The following is an 18,880-nucleotide window of genomic DNA, read 5'->3' on the forward strand; positions in this document are numbered from 1 at the left end:
AGCTTTTCACGCTCTGCACGTGCATCTTTTCATTTCTGTCCATTTCTTTGCCGTCGTCAGCAAAGCAACAACGTGAAATTACCAAGTTTGAGGTGTTGTGGAGAACGTCAGCACCTGGAAATAAATTTTCATTTTTCTTCCCTAAATTAAGCGCCGCTCGTAACGGTTTCATTCCTGAGGGACTGCCAAACCTTTGTCATATTAAAAGGCTTGGAATAGTCGAGAAGTGATCGCAATAACGTGAATTTATGTTTTTACATGACGTTCTCGTTGCCGTTCCCGTCGTCGTTGCTAAAGCTCCCTATTGTTAAGTAAGCACGAAATGGTATAAAGCTAATAGACTGAATTATATCGACGGACATCACATTTGTTTCTTTCAACATTCCGACAACTCATATTTATATGCCAAAGAACAACCGAATTGTCAAAAAGGTGTAATAATAGACACATCAAAGCGACTAAAATGAATAGAAACGTTCGCCCAATAACAAAATGTCGATAAAATGCAACTAACAGAAAGCCCATTAGAAAAGAGAAACTTCAATGGGGGCCAGAACGAATTTCTAGCAGAGTGAAACATGGCTAGCGAGCAAATTATCACTGAATATGCAGGCTGATAAACGACTCATTGAAAACGACCAAATGACCAAATCATACAAAGATCTCCTCAAAAGAGAGAATATGGACAACGCGAAAAAAAAAAAGATCAAGTCAGAGTTTTTTAGGAACAGTCGCATTGTCTTAAGACTTAGTTTTCACTGGCGACAACAGCCAATTACGATCATTTTATCATGATTTGACTTGATTTACATTGATTTTTCATTTCACTTTACAGTGTCCCCAATAAGTGCTCCAGCGCTAGAACAACTACACACTTGAATAAAGTTCCTTTCCATTTTTTATTATTCCATCCAATTTCTTTTAAAGCTTCTTTGCAATTGATTGCAACTCAAGTGCCCTTTGTCACCAAAAAATCAAAACTTCTAGAACCCAGGGATAAACAAACATCAACTACTCGTAGCTGTATCTCTCTAATAAAACACATTTGCTTTAACTCCAGGAGGCAGAGGACCAGGAGTCTCTCGTGTATCTAGAAAACGCAGTCCTACGAAACGCACACTCACAGACCGAGAAAATAACGATTTGGTGTTAGTAATATTCTGATTTGGTTAAAAAAATATTTTTTTACCAGACTAAAAATTAACCATTTCTAACGATCTAGCAACACGTTTTCAACACAGGTTTTGAGGCCCATCCGCATAAATCACAGAGGCAAAAAATCATTATATTATTCATCAGTGAACTGAATTGGTCAGAATTTAGTATGCAATGCGAAGGAAACGTTATTTTCTAGGTCTATGTTTTCTTGGTCTGCATTTTCTAGACACCCGGAGTTTCTCTTGGCAGCATGCCCTTCCTATCCATGTCGTAGTTTTCATTCTCCTTGGCATCCATTTTATCTACTTCGTACCGTTTAAAGTAATGCAGGAAATCATACTTTTCTGACAAAATTCTTTTCGTGAACAAGTACTTCGTGAGGTAAGACACAGAAATGATTGTCAAGAAGGACACGATCATGGATAAGGTCTTGAATGGAAACAGTTGCTTCTTATTTTCTTCGTCGTAATAAGGATATTTAATTAAGGCTGGAAAGCCGATTGCCGATTCCCCTCCCCCCACGCGAAGTATAAGCCCCATGATATAGCCCATTATGGAGCCGTAGATATTGGCGTCTGGAATGTGGATGACGCTGCAGAATTGTGGGAACAGGATGACGTAAACCAAGTCACTGCAAAGCGCGAACAAAGTGTAAATCGAATTCACCAACAGTGCAATGACTGTAGCGGCCGCGCAAATAAAAACCATGGAGATGCGCATCACCCAAATAACTTCCTTTTCAGAAGCCTGGAAAATACAAGACAAGTGTAGTAAAGATATGTAACTTATAAAAAAAAATACATTGTAACACGGCAGATAATGATGAGAAAAACTGAACACAATGAAACGTTGGTTCTGTCCACTATTATTATGATCATAAATATCTTACATTCGACATCATTAACCCCGGTGGGCTGGGTATGTGCCGCTGGCCTCTCGGAACTACTACCCCTTTATAGTCTATTTTATGGCCAATTATAGACACCGTCTTAGTCACTTTAGGGTAAATGTAATTAGTTTAGCGACCCCAACTTAGTCACTTTCTGTTTATGCATAAACCTTACATAAAGCCATTTAATTGTAATTTCAAAACGGAATCTAATGCGACTAGTAAATAGTAAATCAACAGTGCTACAGTTCTTTCTGTAAGGTTTTTTTTTTACCACGAATCTTTCCATTTTTAAATCCCACTAGCCAGAATGTTTTTTAACCCCAAAATCCCGACAATTTGCGACCCCACTCTAGTAACTCTGTTGGGAACTCTGTTTAAAATACAAGCCCATTATAGTCAATCCAGTCGTGAAAATGCGACCCCATCCAGCGGCACATCATCATTAGCTCATTAATAGGAAATTCCCCCCCCCCCCTCCCTGGGATCATTAGTCAGCCATTGGCTCCTAGAAGGCATATTTGGCACAGCCCTCATCATCAGTGTACATCAAGGGTATACGTTATATTGCGTAACAGTTTGTTTTTATCGCGCACGCAGTCCTTACTGAGCGGTAAGATACCATGTATTTTTGGTTAATACAGCCCTTGCGTTATCAGCCATCTTGTGTTCTCATTGTTGTTTATTACCAGAAAACTTAACAATGATCATCGTCATCATCATCATCATCATTATCATCATCATTATCAACGTTTCATCAATATCGTTTTTGACATCTAGCCGAAAATAGCTTCTGATATTGCAGGGTGCATTGGCAGTTGTGATTGCAATATATATTAAACTTCTTTGCTGATAAATATCGAGTAGAATGAGTTTCATGAAAGACCAAATTTCATTCTCTCACCTTTTGTCTGAAGATGTGCTTGTAAACGTTGCGCGCAAATATTGTGGACGCAGATAGAATGCTGGAGTCTGCGGACGACATAACAGCGGCAGATACAGCGCCAAGACCGATAAAAGAAACAACAGGTGGGCAGAGGTACTGAAGCACCATGGGAAGAACCATGGCTTTCTCAAAAGTCACAGTGTCATTGGTGGGGACACCAGAATAAAAGGCCGTCTTCTTCCAGTCTGGTGAATAAACCATGGCCAACGCTTTAGCACTAAACCATTTATGAGTATGCAAAAGAGAGCTGGTCTCATTGACCTCGTTATTGAGATAAACTCAATCATCTGAGAAACGTGCTCTTTGTCACTGGACTTGGTTCTAGTGTCTATTAAGCTAACGACTATCGTAAATGGATACCTGAAATACAACTGTTTCTTCCATCTAAAAAATTAGTGAGTACCTTATTATATTGTGACCTTACTGGTAATTATTCAAACTTATGAGTTTTACCGATCAGCGTTTGCAAAATGAAATTGCCTTAGTTAATTTCTACTCGGAATCACTGGCACAAACAATTTTTAACAGATATTTCACTCGCATTGTAGTTCAACGAAAAAAAAAAGTGTCGTAGGAGCTTGTTTTACCTGTTGAGGCTCCTATGGCACCAATGATCACGGCTGGTATTGCCAGCACTACGCATCCAACCGAGGCTGCTATCGAGAGTCCCTGGGCCTTTCGTGCAGTTTTACATGACAACACTCGTTGGAAATAGGCCTGCCACGGAACTCCTCCAAATATCTGTAAAAGCAACCAATCCAATTTTTTTAGTTTAGATGCGTACGTAATAGTTAAATCAAGAGACTCGATAGCATATGTTTCTCTTCGAGCTTCTTCGCCATTTATATTTCTAGAAAATACCACTAGTACAATCCTTCAAATATACTTACTATCAACAACCCATAATCTATCCATATTCCAAGTTTCTTGGTCTGAATTTCACCGGTCCAAGCTTCGCCGGAATTTGCTGAGATGCTGCTGACTGCTTCATTCGTGATGGCGAATGGAACACTTATCCACTGACAAAAAAAAAAGGAACAAGACAGTGATCCTCGATTGCTAAAAAAATATTCCCGAGACTTTTCACTGGCTTGGACATGAACGCCGGCCTGCTTCAAAAATTTATCTTTATTTGAGTTTCGAACAAAATAACCCTTATAACTATCCTGTTACTGAATGAAATGAAAGTATATATTTGAAGTGCTGGTTATAAACGGAATGCATGGAGAAGTAATCCTTGTATTTATCTGGACAATTTCAGGAATTATCTATCACGTTTCCCAAATTTCAATTTTGTTTCCTTTTTGCAGTTGAGTGTTCTATTTCGTCCAGCAAAATTTCGACATTCGATTGTGTTCTACAAAGTGATCTTTTAGTCGCTTTTTGGCTTCTTTCATTTTAACTAACGATGTTTTTGAGCACATTTTGTTTTTCAAAGGTGTTCCTTTTCTTGATTCTGGAACGGTCCCCTCTTGAATAGAGAGAACAGATTGTTCCTGTTTTTTTGTGTTCCTTTTGATGAAATCGGAACGTGCTTTCATACATACTAAAAGGGGAACCAATTGTTCCGAGTTCCGAATCACGAGCGGAACAAATTGGACCTTTATCTGTGATTTGTAATCAATTTCTCCTAATAACGCGTTAATCCTTTGTCATTAGTTGTAGAGCATTTGTTCCTACTCGTGTGTTGCCAAAAGGCTTTATCGTTTCGTTTTGCAACAAGAGGAAGATTCGTTTAGCGCTTCGCTTTCATTGCTCATTTTCTGGGCTGTTTCTAAGAAAAAATTATCGTTCTCCTTTTTGTCTGCTTCTCTTTAGCTGCTGTTTCATATGCTGGTAGATTAAGGAACCGTTGGATCGCGCTTTTCACCTCAATAATATGTATGTCATAGTACAGGGTGCAATGACGGTAGTACGTGCAATGATAATCGTCCAAAACATTTTATAGTCGCGCTGCGTCATATTCAAACATGTACGACACTTCTCTTGCTGGTTCTGATTGGTTAGTTCCGTTGTTATTATGTCGGCATTTGTTGAAGAGACAAACGAACGCGCCCTTCTAAATGCATTCACTTCTTCTCGCTTAGAAAAAATGAGTAAAGCAAACAAGATTGAGTGGTCTAATATCGATGGCGCATTGCCTAAACCAAAACGTCTTCACCTAGAAAAAGAGGATGCCGACAGTTTGTACCATTGCCCGATACAATTGTGCGAACATGAAGGATTTCAAAGCCAACGCGGGTCAGCAGAATACACGTCAACAACAAGCATAGTTGGTCCTCTTATTTCGAAGAAAAACCCCGCGTAGACTAGAAGCTTGCCGCAAACTCTTCAAAAGTGCCATCGAAATCGTCCGTCTCGAGTACAGTTGGAGATGATGTATCGTCTACGCGTTCAAAACCCGGCGCTAGATCAATGCCTTCCTTCTCATCTTCCAGTCAAATAGGCGAGCAATTTTCGACTTGGCTGGCTGGAATCGAAGTGGCGGCGGTTACAAGAAAGATAGGCCCGCTCAGCAGATTGTCAATTGAAATTTCTGAAGTTTCGCTGCGAAGAAGAGGAGGAATTAAAATTCGAAGTAATGTTTTTTAGCCTATGTTCTCCAAGCCTGTTGTTTAAGTTTACTGATTATTTACAAGAAGAGTGCAAACTTGGCCCTGGCGGCAGACTGGATAATCTAGACGCCATTTCAGAGTTCATGATCGACTTCAGAAAGGTCAACGGTGCATCGGATGGAATTCTTAGAAAATTATCTGCCACGGAATTGTACATCAAAAGAGCGCGCAAGACAGTGGCAAAGATGATGAGATTTCAATGGACGCAATATCTCGATGTCGAATCACTAGAGGCCAGGGATCACTGGGCAAGCATGGAAGAACTCTTAGAAGTCGTGTCGTTTGTCTTGCCTCGCTACGAACAAACCGTCAAAACGTGCCAAAATGACCCCAGGCAAGTGAATCCCTCGGACTTGACATTTTCAACAAAATTATTGGCCACCTACTTGTTCATCAAAGTGAAAGGATCGCGTCCCATGACTTAGAAAAGGCGAATGGTGGTTTCATCCATCAGAAAACCTTTAAGACTGCGGGAAATACGTATTTGACCCTGTAATTTTGACAGATACGAGCATGCAAATACTCGACGGCTGCATTAATTTAACTTTATCGCCAAATCGTCGAAACGCGAAGTCTTCACGCGCTTAACGACAAAGAGCACCAAGTTTTGTCTGAAGACCAAAAACATCGCTCTGTCGTTGCCAAAGTTCACTATTAGAAGCGGAGATCGAGCGAAGTTGCCTGTAACGGCCCACGAGCGTCTTCAAAAATTACAGGGGACCAAAGGCTTAGAGGTGGACATGGAAGTGATCACTAGATTTGGCAGCTCAAATTCCACAGCCACTTTTGAGCCAGCCATTAAATGTGCACAATCAGAACACGCACGACCCAAAATCGATACCCCGCCCCACTCAAATCGCTTACTTAGTCAAGGCCATCAAAGTCGACCGTTGAGATTTACGACAGATGGAGACGATTTTCTAAAGAGGGCTATCGATAAGCACGGATTTGGACAATGGACTGCTATTTTGAGACAACCAGATTTTCGTTTTCAGAAAGGCAGGTTGGCCGATTCTTTAAAGAAGAGGACTGAACTAAAGTTCTTTCTCTCAAACCAATCATCCTAAAAGACTGCCTTTTCGGAAGTCGGCTGTAATAGTCCAAAATTCAAAGTAGGATGGCAAGCCCTTTTTAAGACAGTGGCTGGACGCAAATGAGACGCATTTTTTAATAGAAATAAATCAATTTTTCTTCACAAGACTAATGTTCACGATAACACGAGCTGCTAAGAGACAAAACAAAACGCTATTAATCGGAGTTCTATTTGAGCTTGTGAAAATAGCTAAATAGAAAGTTCTTCTGTCTCTTTGTGTTCTGGTTTTCAGTTCCGTATTTATCTTCTCTTCGCCTCTTCGTCCGGTACGCTGGAGGACAAGGCACTGGCCGGTAACTGGTTAGAACCAGTAGGGTCTGGTGTTTGGAAGAGTTCCTACTCGTCAGTGTTATCGCCTTCAGGTGTGAGTTCAGGTTGAGGCATGGGCTGCAACAAATTCTTGACCAACATCTGATCTTCTTTGCGAAGTAGACCGTGCTCTATGCAGACCCTTCTCCGCCCTTCCAATGCCTCTGCCGTGTTGTACGTCCCCAAATTGCTGTGATGTACCTTGAGTTTGTCGCACAATATCTCTTGACAGGCTTGCAGGTTTGCGCATATGTACGGATCTCGTTCCCGCGTCAGGACGCACGAGTGCGTCAGGACGCACTCGTGTAGCTCTCGTTCTGTCCTCATCAACCACTCGCCTTCAAACGTCTGGCGGGCCCTGTCACGACGTCTTAGCTCTTCGAGCCTATTTTGCTCTTCGTTGTATTTTTCCAAATCCTTGAGGATTGGGCTGGGCATGGCTTCGTAAGGATCTGCAGGTAGTAGCTCGCTATTCTGAGTACCCATTCCCTGGTTTCAGAGAATCTCTTTGCTCCTTTCCTGCCTCACCGTCTTCAGGTCATTTTATTCTATGTCACGTTTTCGTTCCCGGTCTTTGAGCATGTGTTCTAATTGCCTATATCTTAAACTGTGGGGTTGTGTGTCGCTCATGTTGCGTTTCAAATTTTCTAAGATGTCGTTAGACGATTGGTGGCCGACGACGGCCTCTTGCGCTGAATCCACAGACATCACTGTCTCATTTTCTTTCTGTGTTGCTTTCTCGCGTGGAGGTGAATAAACTGCAATCGGCAACACGTCTGGAAAAGACATTGTTCTAAGGGCGTCCTTCTCAAGCTCAGGAAGAGTGCCATCGAGATGTTCTGCCCGTGAATCTCGGTCTTCTTCGGTGCCGTCCGACGTTTCTTCCTCGTCGTCTGGTTTGCGTGCCTTCCCTACTGCCCACACTATGTAGTCCATAGGATGTTTTCTGAGCCATTCCGAGACTCTCTTCTTGGGCATGGCCAGACTCTTGTAGGTGTAATTACGCAGCCTACGTTCCATTGCCGGTTGATCTTCAAGCTTAAACTGCAATTTCTGTGGTGCCGTTAGAAACATAGGGCAGCGGTTAATGAACGATCTGGCTGTTTGGTACTTGATATCTCATGCCGTGAATCAACCTTGGGTCAAGATTTTCTAATCGTCAATGTCCATGGTTGATGTAGACGCTTCATCTATGAAAGTCACTTCGGTAGACTTTGTTATCATGGCCTCGTTAAAGACCCCGGCTGTTTGGTTATCGCAGCAACGTTGGAATGGTGGATGAGTCCGGGGAAGGGATGGAAGAGGCTGGTTTTGCCGCTGATAGCGCCATCGATCAGACACGGGACTCTGTCCTTGTGGCGCTTTTGATTGAAGTTGAGCAACTTTAAGTAATCCTCGCGGAACTCGGCAATTTTCTCTGTCGGAAAGGCTGTTTTCCAGAATTTCTCTGAATTATTTAGGTTCAGGCCCTTTTTGTGAGTCGTACATGCTGAAAGCACGTGGAGTGACCATGCCAATCATTTTTTCTGGGTTGGGGTTCTCTAAGAAGTGTCTGTCCTTAATCGACCAGCAATAACCAGCATCTATCTCAATGAGGTTGTAATCGATGAAAATTGGTCGAATCACTTCGCAGTCGGGGTCGCCAAGGATTGCAATGACCTTTTTCATGTCCCTGAGTAGCCTCGCTTTTAAAAAAATCGTTTGCCGCCAAACAATTGACAAAGGCTCGCATTTCGCACTTGTAGGCGTATGTGAACTTGGCTGCTGGGACCTTTTTGTAAATTTTATCACGGAACAGTGCGTATTCCATTTTCTTCATGGCTATTCCTATGTCATTCACCAGAAAGGTCAACTTATCTGACAAACGGGCTTCCTCATTGGGGCACACGCGGTCATGTTCTCAATCCTCTATTTTTGAAGAGTTTCTTAATCGATCTGAGATATTTGCCATTAAGACTAACAGGGGCAGCAAAGGATGAACTTTTCAATGTTGCAATGGCACAACTACCGCACTTAAGCGTGCAATACGTATCAATCAAGTTATTATCCTTACCGCAAATTGCTTTGCCACAAGTATCCCTGGTTTTACATATGTTCTTCCAAGCTCTTTGAATGCCTACTTCGTCGACTTTGCACACACAGTGTGCCTTCACAATGCTACATTTTCCCGCGATTATTGGACTTACATAACTCAAGGCCGCACTCTCTATCGCTTGACTGTTAAGTTGACGACAAGGATATCTGGTCTTTTTCATGTTGTGACTGTTCCTTTTTTGCTCTAGAGGCTTCTGAATTTATATCAAAATCGACTTGTAACATTTCGAGGAATAAAATTTAAAAGAAATTGGAATTTATAAGTGTTTAATTTGAGGTTTCAAACTGCCTTTCAGCGACTGGTTCAATTGATCTCATTACCCAAGTGAATTCATGACAAATAATGAAAGGTTTGCACCAAAAATATTTTCTTTTGGGCACCTGGAATACGCAAAGAGTCATTTGAGTAACAAGTGTAATGTTCGTAGATTGCATTCCATGACACCGTTTGAAAGAGAAGAAAGTCTATTGAAGCATCCCATGCTCAAGTTCAAAATTGTTTCACACAACGTAGTATTTAGTATGCTTCATACGTAAATCGGAAAGCAGTTTTTATGAATTGGTGCGAAGAGTGTTCATTGTTCTTCTCAATTGGAGGGGATGGTATTGATTGCGTTGTTCGGGAAACTAGGTAACGCGTGCGCCGTTCGTAGATTGCATTCCATGGCACATTGCTTGCACGGTATTCCGTTTGAAAGAGTACCACTTGGTAATCTAATCTTGCAATCTGAAGCATTATTTACTCGAAAATCTGATTGCTTGGTGTCGACTGTTCTCGGTTCGTTGCATAATATAGTGTTACCTGTGTTGCCAAAGTTCAGAAAGCTAAAATCTGATTGGTACAAACAGAACAAGGTCAAAACAACACTGGCTAGGAACAACTTCAGCGAGACCATTCACTGAGGGGAAATTGATTTATCCGTAAAATCCGTCACATCCGGCCACAGGACAAACTTTTTAACAGGCCAGAAGGAACTTCAACTTTAAAGTGACAATCATCATTATCATTATTCGTTTTGAAAGATAAGTACTTTAAATGTAAAATCAACAGCTTCCACGAAACCCGAGCAATCCAGCCAAAATACAGTTTTCTTAACGGGCCGTGAAACAAACAAACAAACAAACGAACAAACAACCAGGAAGAATGCATACATGTCCTTTTGGGGAAGTGAGAGTTCGGCTACCAAAAAAGTTAATCCCCAAGTCAACTCACAGAAAAAAAGAAGTCATCTCATAGGGTAGAGCTTTGTTTATAATTGTGTGGCCTAAAGATAAATTTCTCATAAAGAACTATGGAACTTCAACTAGTCGCAAGTACTGGACATGTCCAATCAGCAGTGTCCGTGAAATCCGTGAAATCCACCCAAATACAGTTTTCTTGACTGGCGGTGAACTTCCGGTTTAACCAGGCAGTCGACGCACAAATCTTTTTCTAGAACAAGGTGGATTTTACGGATTTCACGGAAATGCTTCATAGATAAACGTAATACGTCTCTTTTTATCTGTAAGTATCTCTTATAGAAAGAAACATATCCAGTAGCAATATTCTTAATATCAATGTAAGATACTTGCAGTTTGAAAAAGAAGAACTTACCGTAATTTAGATCCAGTTTGACCAGGCAGTCGCGGACAAATCTTTTTCTAGGACACGGTGGATTTTACGGATTTCACGGAAATGTTTGATTGATAAATGTAATACATCTCTTTTTATCTGTAGGTATCTCTTATAGAAAGAAACTTTGCATTTTGAAAGAGAAGAACTTAAGTTAAATGAAAATCAACAGTTTCCATAAAATCCGTGATATCCAGCCAAAATACAGTTTTTCTTGACTGGCCGTGAACTTCCAGTTTGACCAGGCAGTGGACGGGCAAATCATTTTTCTAGAACACGGTGCATTTTATGGATTTCACGGATTTCCTATAGAGAACTGTCTAACAGGAGGTAGTATGACGTTTGTAATTTTATATATTGCAAGCATAACTACTACTGCAACCCCTTTCGAAAGTGTTTTTGATGTGTGCTAATTATTGACGTGGACCGAAATAAAAAGGGAACGAAGAAGTATGGGAAACGATCTCTAAAGGCCTGGCCAAACTCACGCAACATTTCAACGCAACATCTTGCAATATTGTTGGGCACAACATGTTGCATACGTTTGGCCAACCTGTTGCGATATGTTGTGATATGTTGCAACATGCTGGATGATGTTGGATCAAATTTGAAAACGGTCAAATTTTTCGTGCAACATTTTGGATGTTACATGATGTTGTGCGCGCTACGTAGGTCCACTTTGTTGCTCGCCTGGGGCAGGGGCACATAAATATCAACATGTCACGTTGAAAATATTGAAAATGTCGCGTGCGTTTGGCCGGCCCGTTCAACATATGTCGCAACATCATGCAACAATGTTGCAAGATGTTGCGCTTAAATGTTGCGAGCGAAATTTTCAGGCGTCTGAAGGAAACAATTGGTCAAATTGTCCAGCTAAGTGCTAGAATCACTTCACTATATACATTTATTTAAAAAAGGATAAGTCAAAAAATAGATACATAGTTTTTCATTTACAATCGTAAGATTCTATGTACTCTTACGGTATTTAAAACTTTACGTGTTGGCGACTTTCGGAAACTCTTAAGCGATTCAGGTGCGGAGTATTAACGCATAACGCGAGGTGTGAAACGAAAAAAGATGTAATTGAGTTTAAACCTTAGCAGCTTTCTATACTTTTGAATATGACAAGGTATGTACAGGAAACCTCTGCTTTTACTTACCAATCCAATGAAGATGCAGGAAAGCTGAATGATATCTGTATAAGTTACCGAATAGAGTCCGCCGATAAGAGTGTAGAAAACAGCCACCAACGATGACGCAATGATAGAAGGAACTCGACCTACGTTGATTATGACGCTGATAGTGGCACCGAGGGCGTTAAGAATTGCCGCTGACCAAAATATATCGCCCAACAAAGCAGGAATGTATAGAAGTCCGCCCATGCACGGACCGTAGCGCTCTTTAAAAGGGTCGATTATTGTGAAGTACTCCCTCTTGCGCATGATCTTGGCAAAGGCGAATCCACCTACGCAAATGCAATCAATCAGCATTTGGACATGAACTCAGGGTGAAAATTAGCAAGTCTATTTGGACCGCTGACAAACAACACAAATATTTTTCTAGTCTATCGTCTATCGCCGAAAAGCAGCTTTAGTTAATGTAAGATTCTTTGGTGACAAAGTCTGGAACTCTTCACTTTTCTCTGTTAAACAACGACCGAACCTGCTTTCAAGGGTAAAGTAACCGTGAACTGACCCAATTTCAAAATACTGACTACGTCTTAACTTATTTTCAAAGTTGTCTGGGGAGTCCGCTTGACTGGCTTGGCTTGTTAGCATTGTATTATACGGTATCACATATATTCCCACGTTCCTGTCTCGAATACGACAAAGTTTTAGCGGCCTACAAATGATCTCCTTTCACCGTTTCAAAAAACGTTATTGAAATTCTTGCTTGCTTCTACTTGTACACATATTAGTGTAATATAGGGGAGCCCTATCTATTACAGTTATTCGAGGGAACCCGTTCCTTGCAATATATTAAGGCTTTAAAAATTATATATCATTATTATCATCTTGTTTGATTGAAAGAGTTAAATTGTTATTGTTGTTCTCAGGATAAGCGCCGGCTAATGAACCGTGGACCGTTGCTTGGAGTGTTCATTAGTCAACATGATCACTTCTCTAAATTAACGATTATTGTTAATTCATAATTTGCTGTAAATTCACTATAAATCTTCTTTAGTTATACTTCATAATGTGTATATGTTGTGGTTTAGTTTTGTTTCTGGTTTGAGAAGTTCTTTTTTTTTTTTCAAACCAGTTTAAATTATTTAGAACACTGTCCATTTTAACATAATTGGATATCTTTCTGTAATTAATTTTATGAAGTATGCATAAATTAAACTAGAGAAATCATTTTAAGATGATGATGATGGATTGTTGTCTCTGATGGTACGTTGTATGTGAACAATAATTTTTAGTGTCTAGGGTTAACTGCTCAGCTTAGTGATTAGGATTAAGCACTTATTTTGAATGGTTAGCTTTCATGTAAGGTTTGAGACACTGCCTGCCTTTTAGAATTTTGGTTAAGGTCTCAATTAGGTTTACGCACTTATACTTGAAACGGTTAGCATTTGAGAAGATTTATGACAACTGCAGACTGCCAACAAATAGCGCTGATAAACAGTATTTACGTCTATAAAGCACCCATTTTAAATAGAGTGAGAAGCAGTATTTAAGTCTAAGCAACCATTTTAAAACGGTTAGCCTTTACTGCGAGTTAGGGTTAGTCAGCGGTCTGCAAGTATCAGACACTAAATTTCAAATAAGGGATTGGCACGCATTGTAGTGATTGGAGTAATCATTTAGTTGCAGTGTTTAGTCTAAAACAACCGTTGTCTTGGTTTTTGGGTTAAGTATATTGGTTCATAGTTGATGGAAGTAAAACATCCTTTCACATGTAGGATAAGGGGTTTAGTTTGTAAAGAAGCTGTAGTGCTGTGTGAGAGGAGAAGTGAAATAAAGAAAAGGGTTTATCAACTGAGTTGATATGGTAAATTGATCACTGTAAAGAAATTTGAAAGCTTACGTTTCGAGTGTTAGCCCTTTTCTGTCTTTCACGAGTAGGACTACTTTGGCAATATAACTTGAATAATGCATAACACCATTGTAACATTTAATGGTAATGTAATTACTTTCCATTTGTATACTGCTCTATTTTCAATCAAATAGAGCAGTATACAAATGGTACGGCCCAGAAAAAGTTTCTCTGAATCAAAACTTCGTTACCTGTATTGTCATACTTGACCACTCATTTGGACTAAATGTCTTTAAATAGCCAACAATAACGCTTCAAAAATAGGCAAATTTAAATTGAAATCCGCCATCTTTGTTCTGTATATGCAACCGAGGCTATGACGTAGCAATAGTCAAGGATTTCTCTGGATGACTAAATGCACTTGATGTAAAAAGAAAACACTGGCGAGGAGAAAAATGCTTTGTAGACTTGAATCTTAATCCAGAGGCTAAACTGTATTGATATTTGCTCCACCTCTGAACAGATTTACCTCGTGGTCGTTAAACAGGGTTTTATATGTGAGTTATATGCAGGAGTTTTACAAAGCGAAAGAGAGCTTGCAGTGCTATCCCGCGCTCATTGCTGTGAAATAAATGCCTGGAAATCAAGTTTAATCTGTCCATCGTGGCTTTCTACGAGATCCCTGTTACAACGATGCGATTTTTATATTTCCATCAAATGGTAAGATTAAATCGTTTCAGTAGTTTCTATATGCAGCTAACAAAATTTAACCACATTTCAAGTCGGCAGGTATTTTTTTCAGCTTGCGGGTTGCAGGTTGGAGGTTGAAATTTCATTATAACTGGAAAACCGCTGGCTCTAAAAAGAAAGGTAAAGCGATAGACAACTTAGGCCTAATTAGGCCTAAAGAAAAGTTTTTAGGTTTAAGGCTCCTAAGGTTAGCTTTTCATGTAACAGTCACGGCAAGTCTATCGCTTTACCTTTCTTTTTAGTGCCAGCGGTTTTCCAGTTATAATGAAATTTCAACCTGCAACCTGCAAAAAATACCTGCCGTTTCAAGTTATATATGGCTTGATTCAGCTTTCTCGCTCCAATATAATGATATTTTGGACTAGTTGACTGAGATTTACGAATGAAGCGAATGTCACTAAGGCCAATATTCATATACCTGAAGATCCCGCTTGAAGTCCTCCTTGGTAAAATGACAGACCCGAACAGACAATATAGCAGTCAGGTTTTCACGTTTGAGGAATTCATCCACGTTTTATTTTCGCCGGCCAACTTTTCTTTAAATTTTCTTTTTCCGGTGTAAGCTTCGGTTTTTTAATTTTTGTGTGTGTTCTCAAGTCTAGACATGTGTCTAGTTTCATCCCCATCGAAGCGTACACCCCAACAGCGGTAATTGCTGATGTGAAAAAGCCTTGCTACATGTCTTGAGCAACATCGATCTGAAAGTTTCGTCGGTTAATTCTAAATTAAACGCTTCCCCTTGTGAAAGCAAACAAATACGTTTGCTGAAGCATCGAAGACGGCTGTCGCTGAAGGAAGAAAGTGAAAAAGGTACGCTTGTCGAATCTTTGTCGCATGTTCAAGGTTTTTGTCTTGTCTATATTTGCTCTAGCTGATTTTTGCCGCCTAGTTTGATTGACTAAAAAATATGTAAGTATTAAGTGACTTGAGTTTCTGTCGCACGTATGGTCTACATGGGCTACTACCTATTGAAACACAAGACCGTTTACCATAGTTCATCTTACATTTGAATTTCTCGAAGCAGAAAAGTCACACAACATTGAGAAAGTGATCGCGGAACGAAGAATTTAGTAAGGTCGAACACGTTTGTTGACTATTGCTACGTCATAACACGCCATATCCAAGATGGCGCTCTCCAAGTCACGAAAGAGGCAACTTCAAAGTGCTCTTGTCACATTTTAACAGGGAACTGGACAAAACGGCAATTATTTTCGAATTCCTCGGGAAACGTTTTCCTAATTTAAAGAAACTTTTTCTAGACCGTACTTTCCCTTTAAGACCCCCTAAAAAACCAAGTCCCTGTTTCAATTTTAACTACACCCTCCAGAAAAAAAGAAAAATCCCTTTTTTAGACAGTTGATTAAAAAAACAACAGTTTAAAAAATTTAAACTTCTTTTCAAATGAATGAAGTGGTTATATATAAAAAAAATCCAAACCAAAAACAAAATTAAACTACAACATACATGATATCCTGAAAATTCGTTAGATCTCCAAATAAACCTGATGAAGGCTAGTATTGACCAGCCGAAATATCTATGAAAAATACATTTTATCTATGTTTTATCAGTCGTGCAGAAGTCTACTTGACTTTCATAAATACTTTTTAATCAATTTTGACTGATAACGATCTTCTCTGATCCAACGCTGTGCAAGACTTGTCGTGTCCCGGGACTTGTCGTAGCAGAGAAATGAGGAAAAAATTGCGAAGAGAAGCCTGAAAAATTGAGGACTTCAACGGGGTTTGAACCCGTGATCTCCCGATGCCGGTGCGACGCTCTAACCAACTAAGCTAAAAAATGACCAGCTCCTAACATCAGTGGCTTCATACCTCAGTCGGAAAGACTAAATTAACGAATTAACGGTAATCGTTAATTCAGAGACAGGGAATGGGTTGTTATTAATTCACTGGACTGTCTTCGCCCGCCCGACATCTCAAGGTAATTACTTGCTGTTGCGTTACAACAAGACTCCATTGGACGCGACTCTAATACATGTATAGTACAAAGGGATGTTTGTCTTTCTCACCAACTGCCAGACTTATTGAGTAGCCCCAAGGAGTCTGGGCCCAAACTAGTCCCATGTCCTTATCATACACAGCTTCTGCCGTCCCATTGATGTAGCCACCACCAACCCACGTTGCTATGGTAACAAAAAAAAATAAAACGTTTTCTTAGAGATTCAAACCAATATTCATTGAGAAAGCTATAATCAAAAGCGGAGACCTTGTGGGATCCACTAAGCTGAAGGGGGCTTTATACACCAGTCATAAAGTTTAATACATAAAATAGTCTTTCAAAAAATTATCCATTTTATTGAATTTTTTGCACCTTTCATGTAAGTAGTTGCGACCTTATCATAACTCATAGAACTTGCGGTTCCCTCTTTAACGATTATTGAATTTGCGGGCATGCGGCTATCCTTATAGTACGTCATGATGTCTTTAAACCCACTTAATGGTCTGGCCTTCAGGGGATAAATCAATATTCAGAGTATAGAATATAATTACCTGTCATGGTAAACGTTCCAATGATAAGTCCAATACTTCTCCCTGCCAACATGGTTTCTTCTTCGCTGTTCTTGCGGCGTCGAGCCGCCCATACGCCGAACGCAACAATTATGAGATAAAATATAATGATGGCAATGAGACCAGGAATGTTGACGTCCGTCATGGTGTTGTTTCCTGAAATGATTAAAAGGAACTGAATAGTCATATGTTGAATGTCACGTAAATACATCATGATGCAAAGATACTGGAAAAGTTAGTTCGAGCAAAAGAAAATAAAGGAGGTAAGGGAGTATATCCTCCATAGACGCTCTGTTTCAGGGGTAATTCGTCTTATACCCCATTCACACCAACAAGACATGCCTAATTAAACTGGGTTTAACAAAATAAAAATGGCCGTTTTTATACTAGAGACGCATAATCCGTCCAGACGGATCATGCGTCTCTTATGTTATCCGTCTGGTGTAAAGACGGGACGAACTATATGAGACGCATAATTTGTCTTGGACGAACTTGGGCAAACATTTTTTCTGCGTCTGTTAAATTCGTCTAGTATAAAGACGGGCACTAGACGCATAATGCGTCTGGACGAACTTTCCAGTTTAGTGCGTCTTCGAAGACGCACTAAAATAGATTCGTCGTCCAGACGCATAATGAGTCTTGTGGCCGTCTTTATACTTGACGAATTTAACAGATGCAGAAAAAATGTTTGCCCAAGTTCGTCCAAGACGAATTATGCGTCTCTAGTATAAAAACGGCCAATGAGTCACAGAAAAATGTAGGACTGGCTTTTAAATGAGATTCAGGTTTGTTTCAACACATGCTTTGACCTGTGATAAATTCGTAGTCGACAAAAGTCAGTAAACATAATTTTAAAAAAAACCAATTTGAAACAGTGTTTAACTAAACATGTTTAAAACATGTTTAAGGTTTGGTGTGAATGGGGCATTAGTCTCAAAAGTCCCACGTGGGTAGGTGTACAGAGATCTACGGACACGCGTGAAGGAGCAACGCGCTAGGCCACGCATTGCGCGAAATAAAATGGCAGGCGAAGTTATGATCCCTTTTGTTGGTGAAGGAGAATTCAAGACTCCCTCCGTCACAAAAGTATGCGGCAAATGGCCAAAGAAAAGAAATCGTCCCACTTGGTTTTGCTTGAAAGAATCATCTGAAACCGAATCAAATGAATGGCGACCAAAGCTCCACCGATGGAGACGAAGGGGACGCAGATGAGTCGGAAGAGGAGGTTAACAACGTTGCGAGTGGTGAGGAGGAAGCTTGTGACGATCTATCTACAGAGGAAAGTTTTTTTCGGGAGCCAGAATCCGAAGCAGCAGCAAAGGCCGACTTTGGACTCGAAATCTAAGCCGGAAAAACCGCCAAACGTCCAAAGTTAACCGGAAAGTGTCACGCATCACCCAAGAGGAAGTATAGGACTAATGGCATGCTGGAGGAACGAAGGACTGCGATTGATATAAAACTAACCTCTTCGATAAGTCCGGGAGATTGTCGGCCAAGGGAAGCGCTAAGGAAACGTTGTTGGCAAACGATGAATTCATCAGAATGAGGCACCTTTATTGCCGTGTCAGATAACCTCCCCTTTTTGTTGACATGGTATTAAAAAACTTTCAAGAAACATTTTGAAACGATGTTGCAAGTTAAACAGAGAGGGGGGTAGTTGCTAAAGAAACTGTGGTGCTGCGTAGGTGGGAAAGTGGTAAACAAACAAATTCAATTACACAGATCTTCACAATAAAATATAGAATTAAAAAAATTAAAAATATTTACTAATATGAAAAGGTGAAATCTGAGTAATTAGGCCAGTTTATACAGAATTCTAGATTCCTTATATTAAATAAACTGCCTGAACTACATGTAGTGTAATGCAGAATTTGTGGTTATATTTACAATAAAAGGTCACCTGGTGAATA

At 40.1% G+C, this 18,880-nt stretch overlaps 1 protein-coding gene across 2 annotated transcripts; it reads right to left on the reverse strand.

Annotated features, from left to right (window-relative positions):
• Window positions 1-880: 880 nt before the first annotated feature.
• LOC137990900 (high-affinity choline transporter 1-like) lies at window positions 881-18,646 on the reverse strand. 2 transcript variants are annotated; one of them, XM_068836006.1, is made up of 8 exons: window positions 18,435-18,579; window positions 16,953-17,126; window positions 16,472-16,585; window positions 11,877-12,181; window positions 3,884-4,012; window positions 3,581-3,734; window positions 2,952-3,178; window positions 881-1,905 (listed from the first exon to the last, which is right to left on the reverse strand). In XM_068836006.1, the coding sequence occupies exons 2-8, from the start codon at window positions 17,113-17,115 to the stop codon at window positions 1,381-1,383; spliced, it is 1,617 nt and encodes a 538-aa protein (XP_068692107.1). In that variant the 5' UTR covers window positions 17,116-17,126; window positions 18,435-18,579; the 3' UTR covers window positions 881-1,380. The 2 variants fall into 2 exon arrangements, with proteins under 2 accessions (XP_068692107.1, XP_068692108.1); XM_068836007.1 differs by lacking the exon at window positions 16,472-16,585 and having other exon boundaries at window positions 18,435-18,646.
• Window positions 18,647-18,880: the final 234 nt, after the last annotated feature.

Source organism: Montipora foliosa, chromosome 2, assembly GCF_036669935.1.
Source record: "Montipora foliosa isolate CH-2021 chromosome 2, ASM3666993v2, whole genome shotgun sequence".
Taxonomy (NCBI): Eukaryota; Metazoa; Cnidaria; class Anthozoa; order Scleractinia; family Acroporidae; genus Montipora; species Montipora foliosa.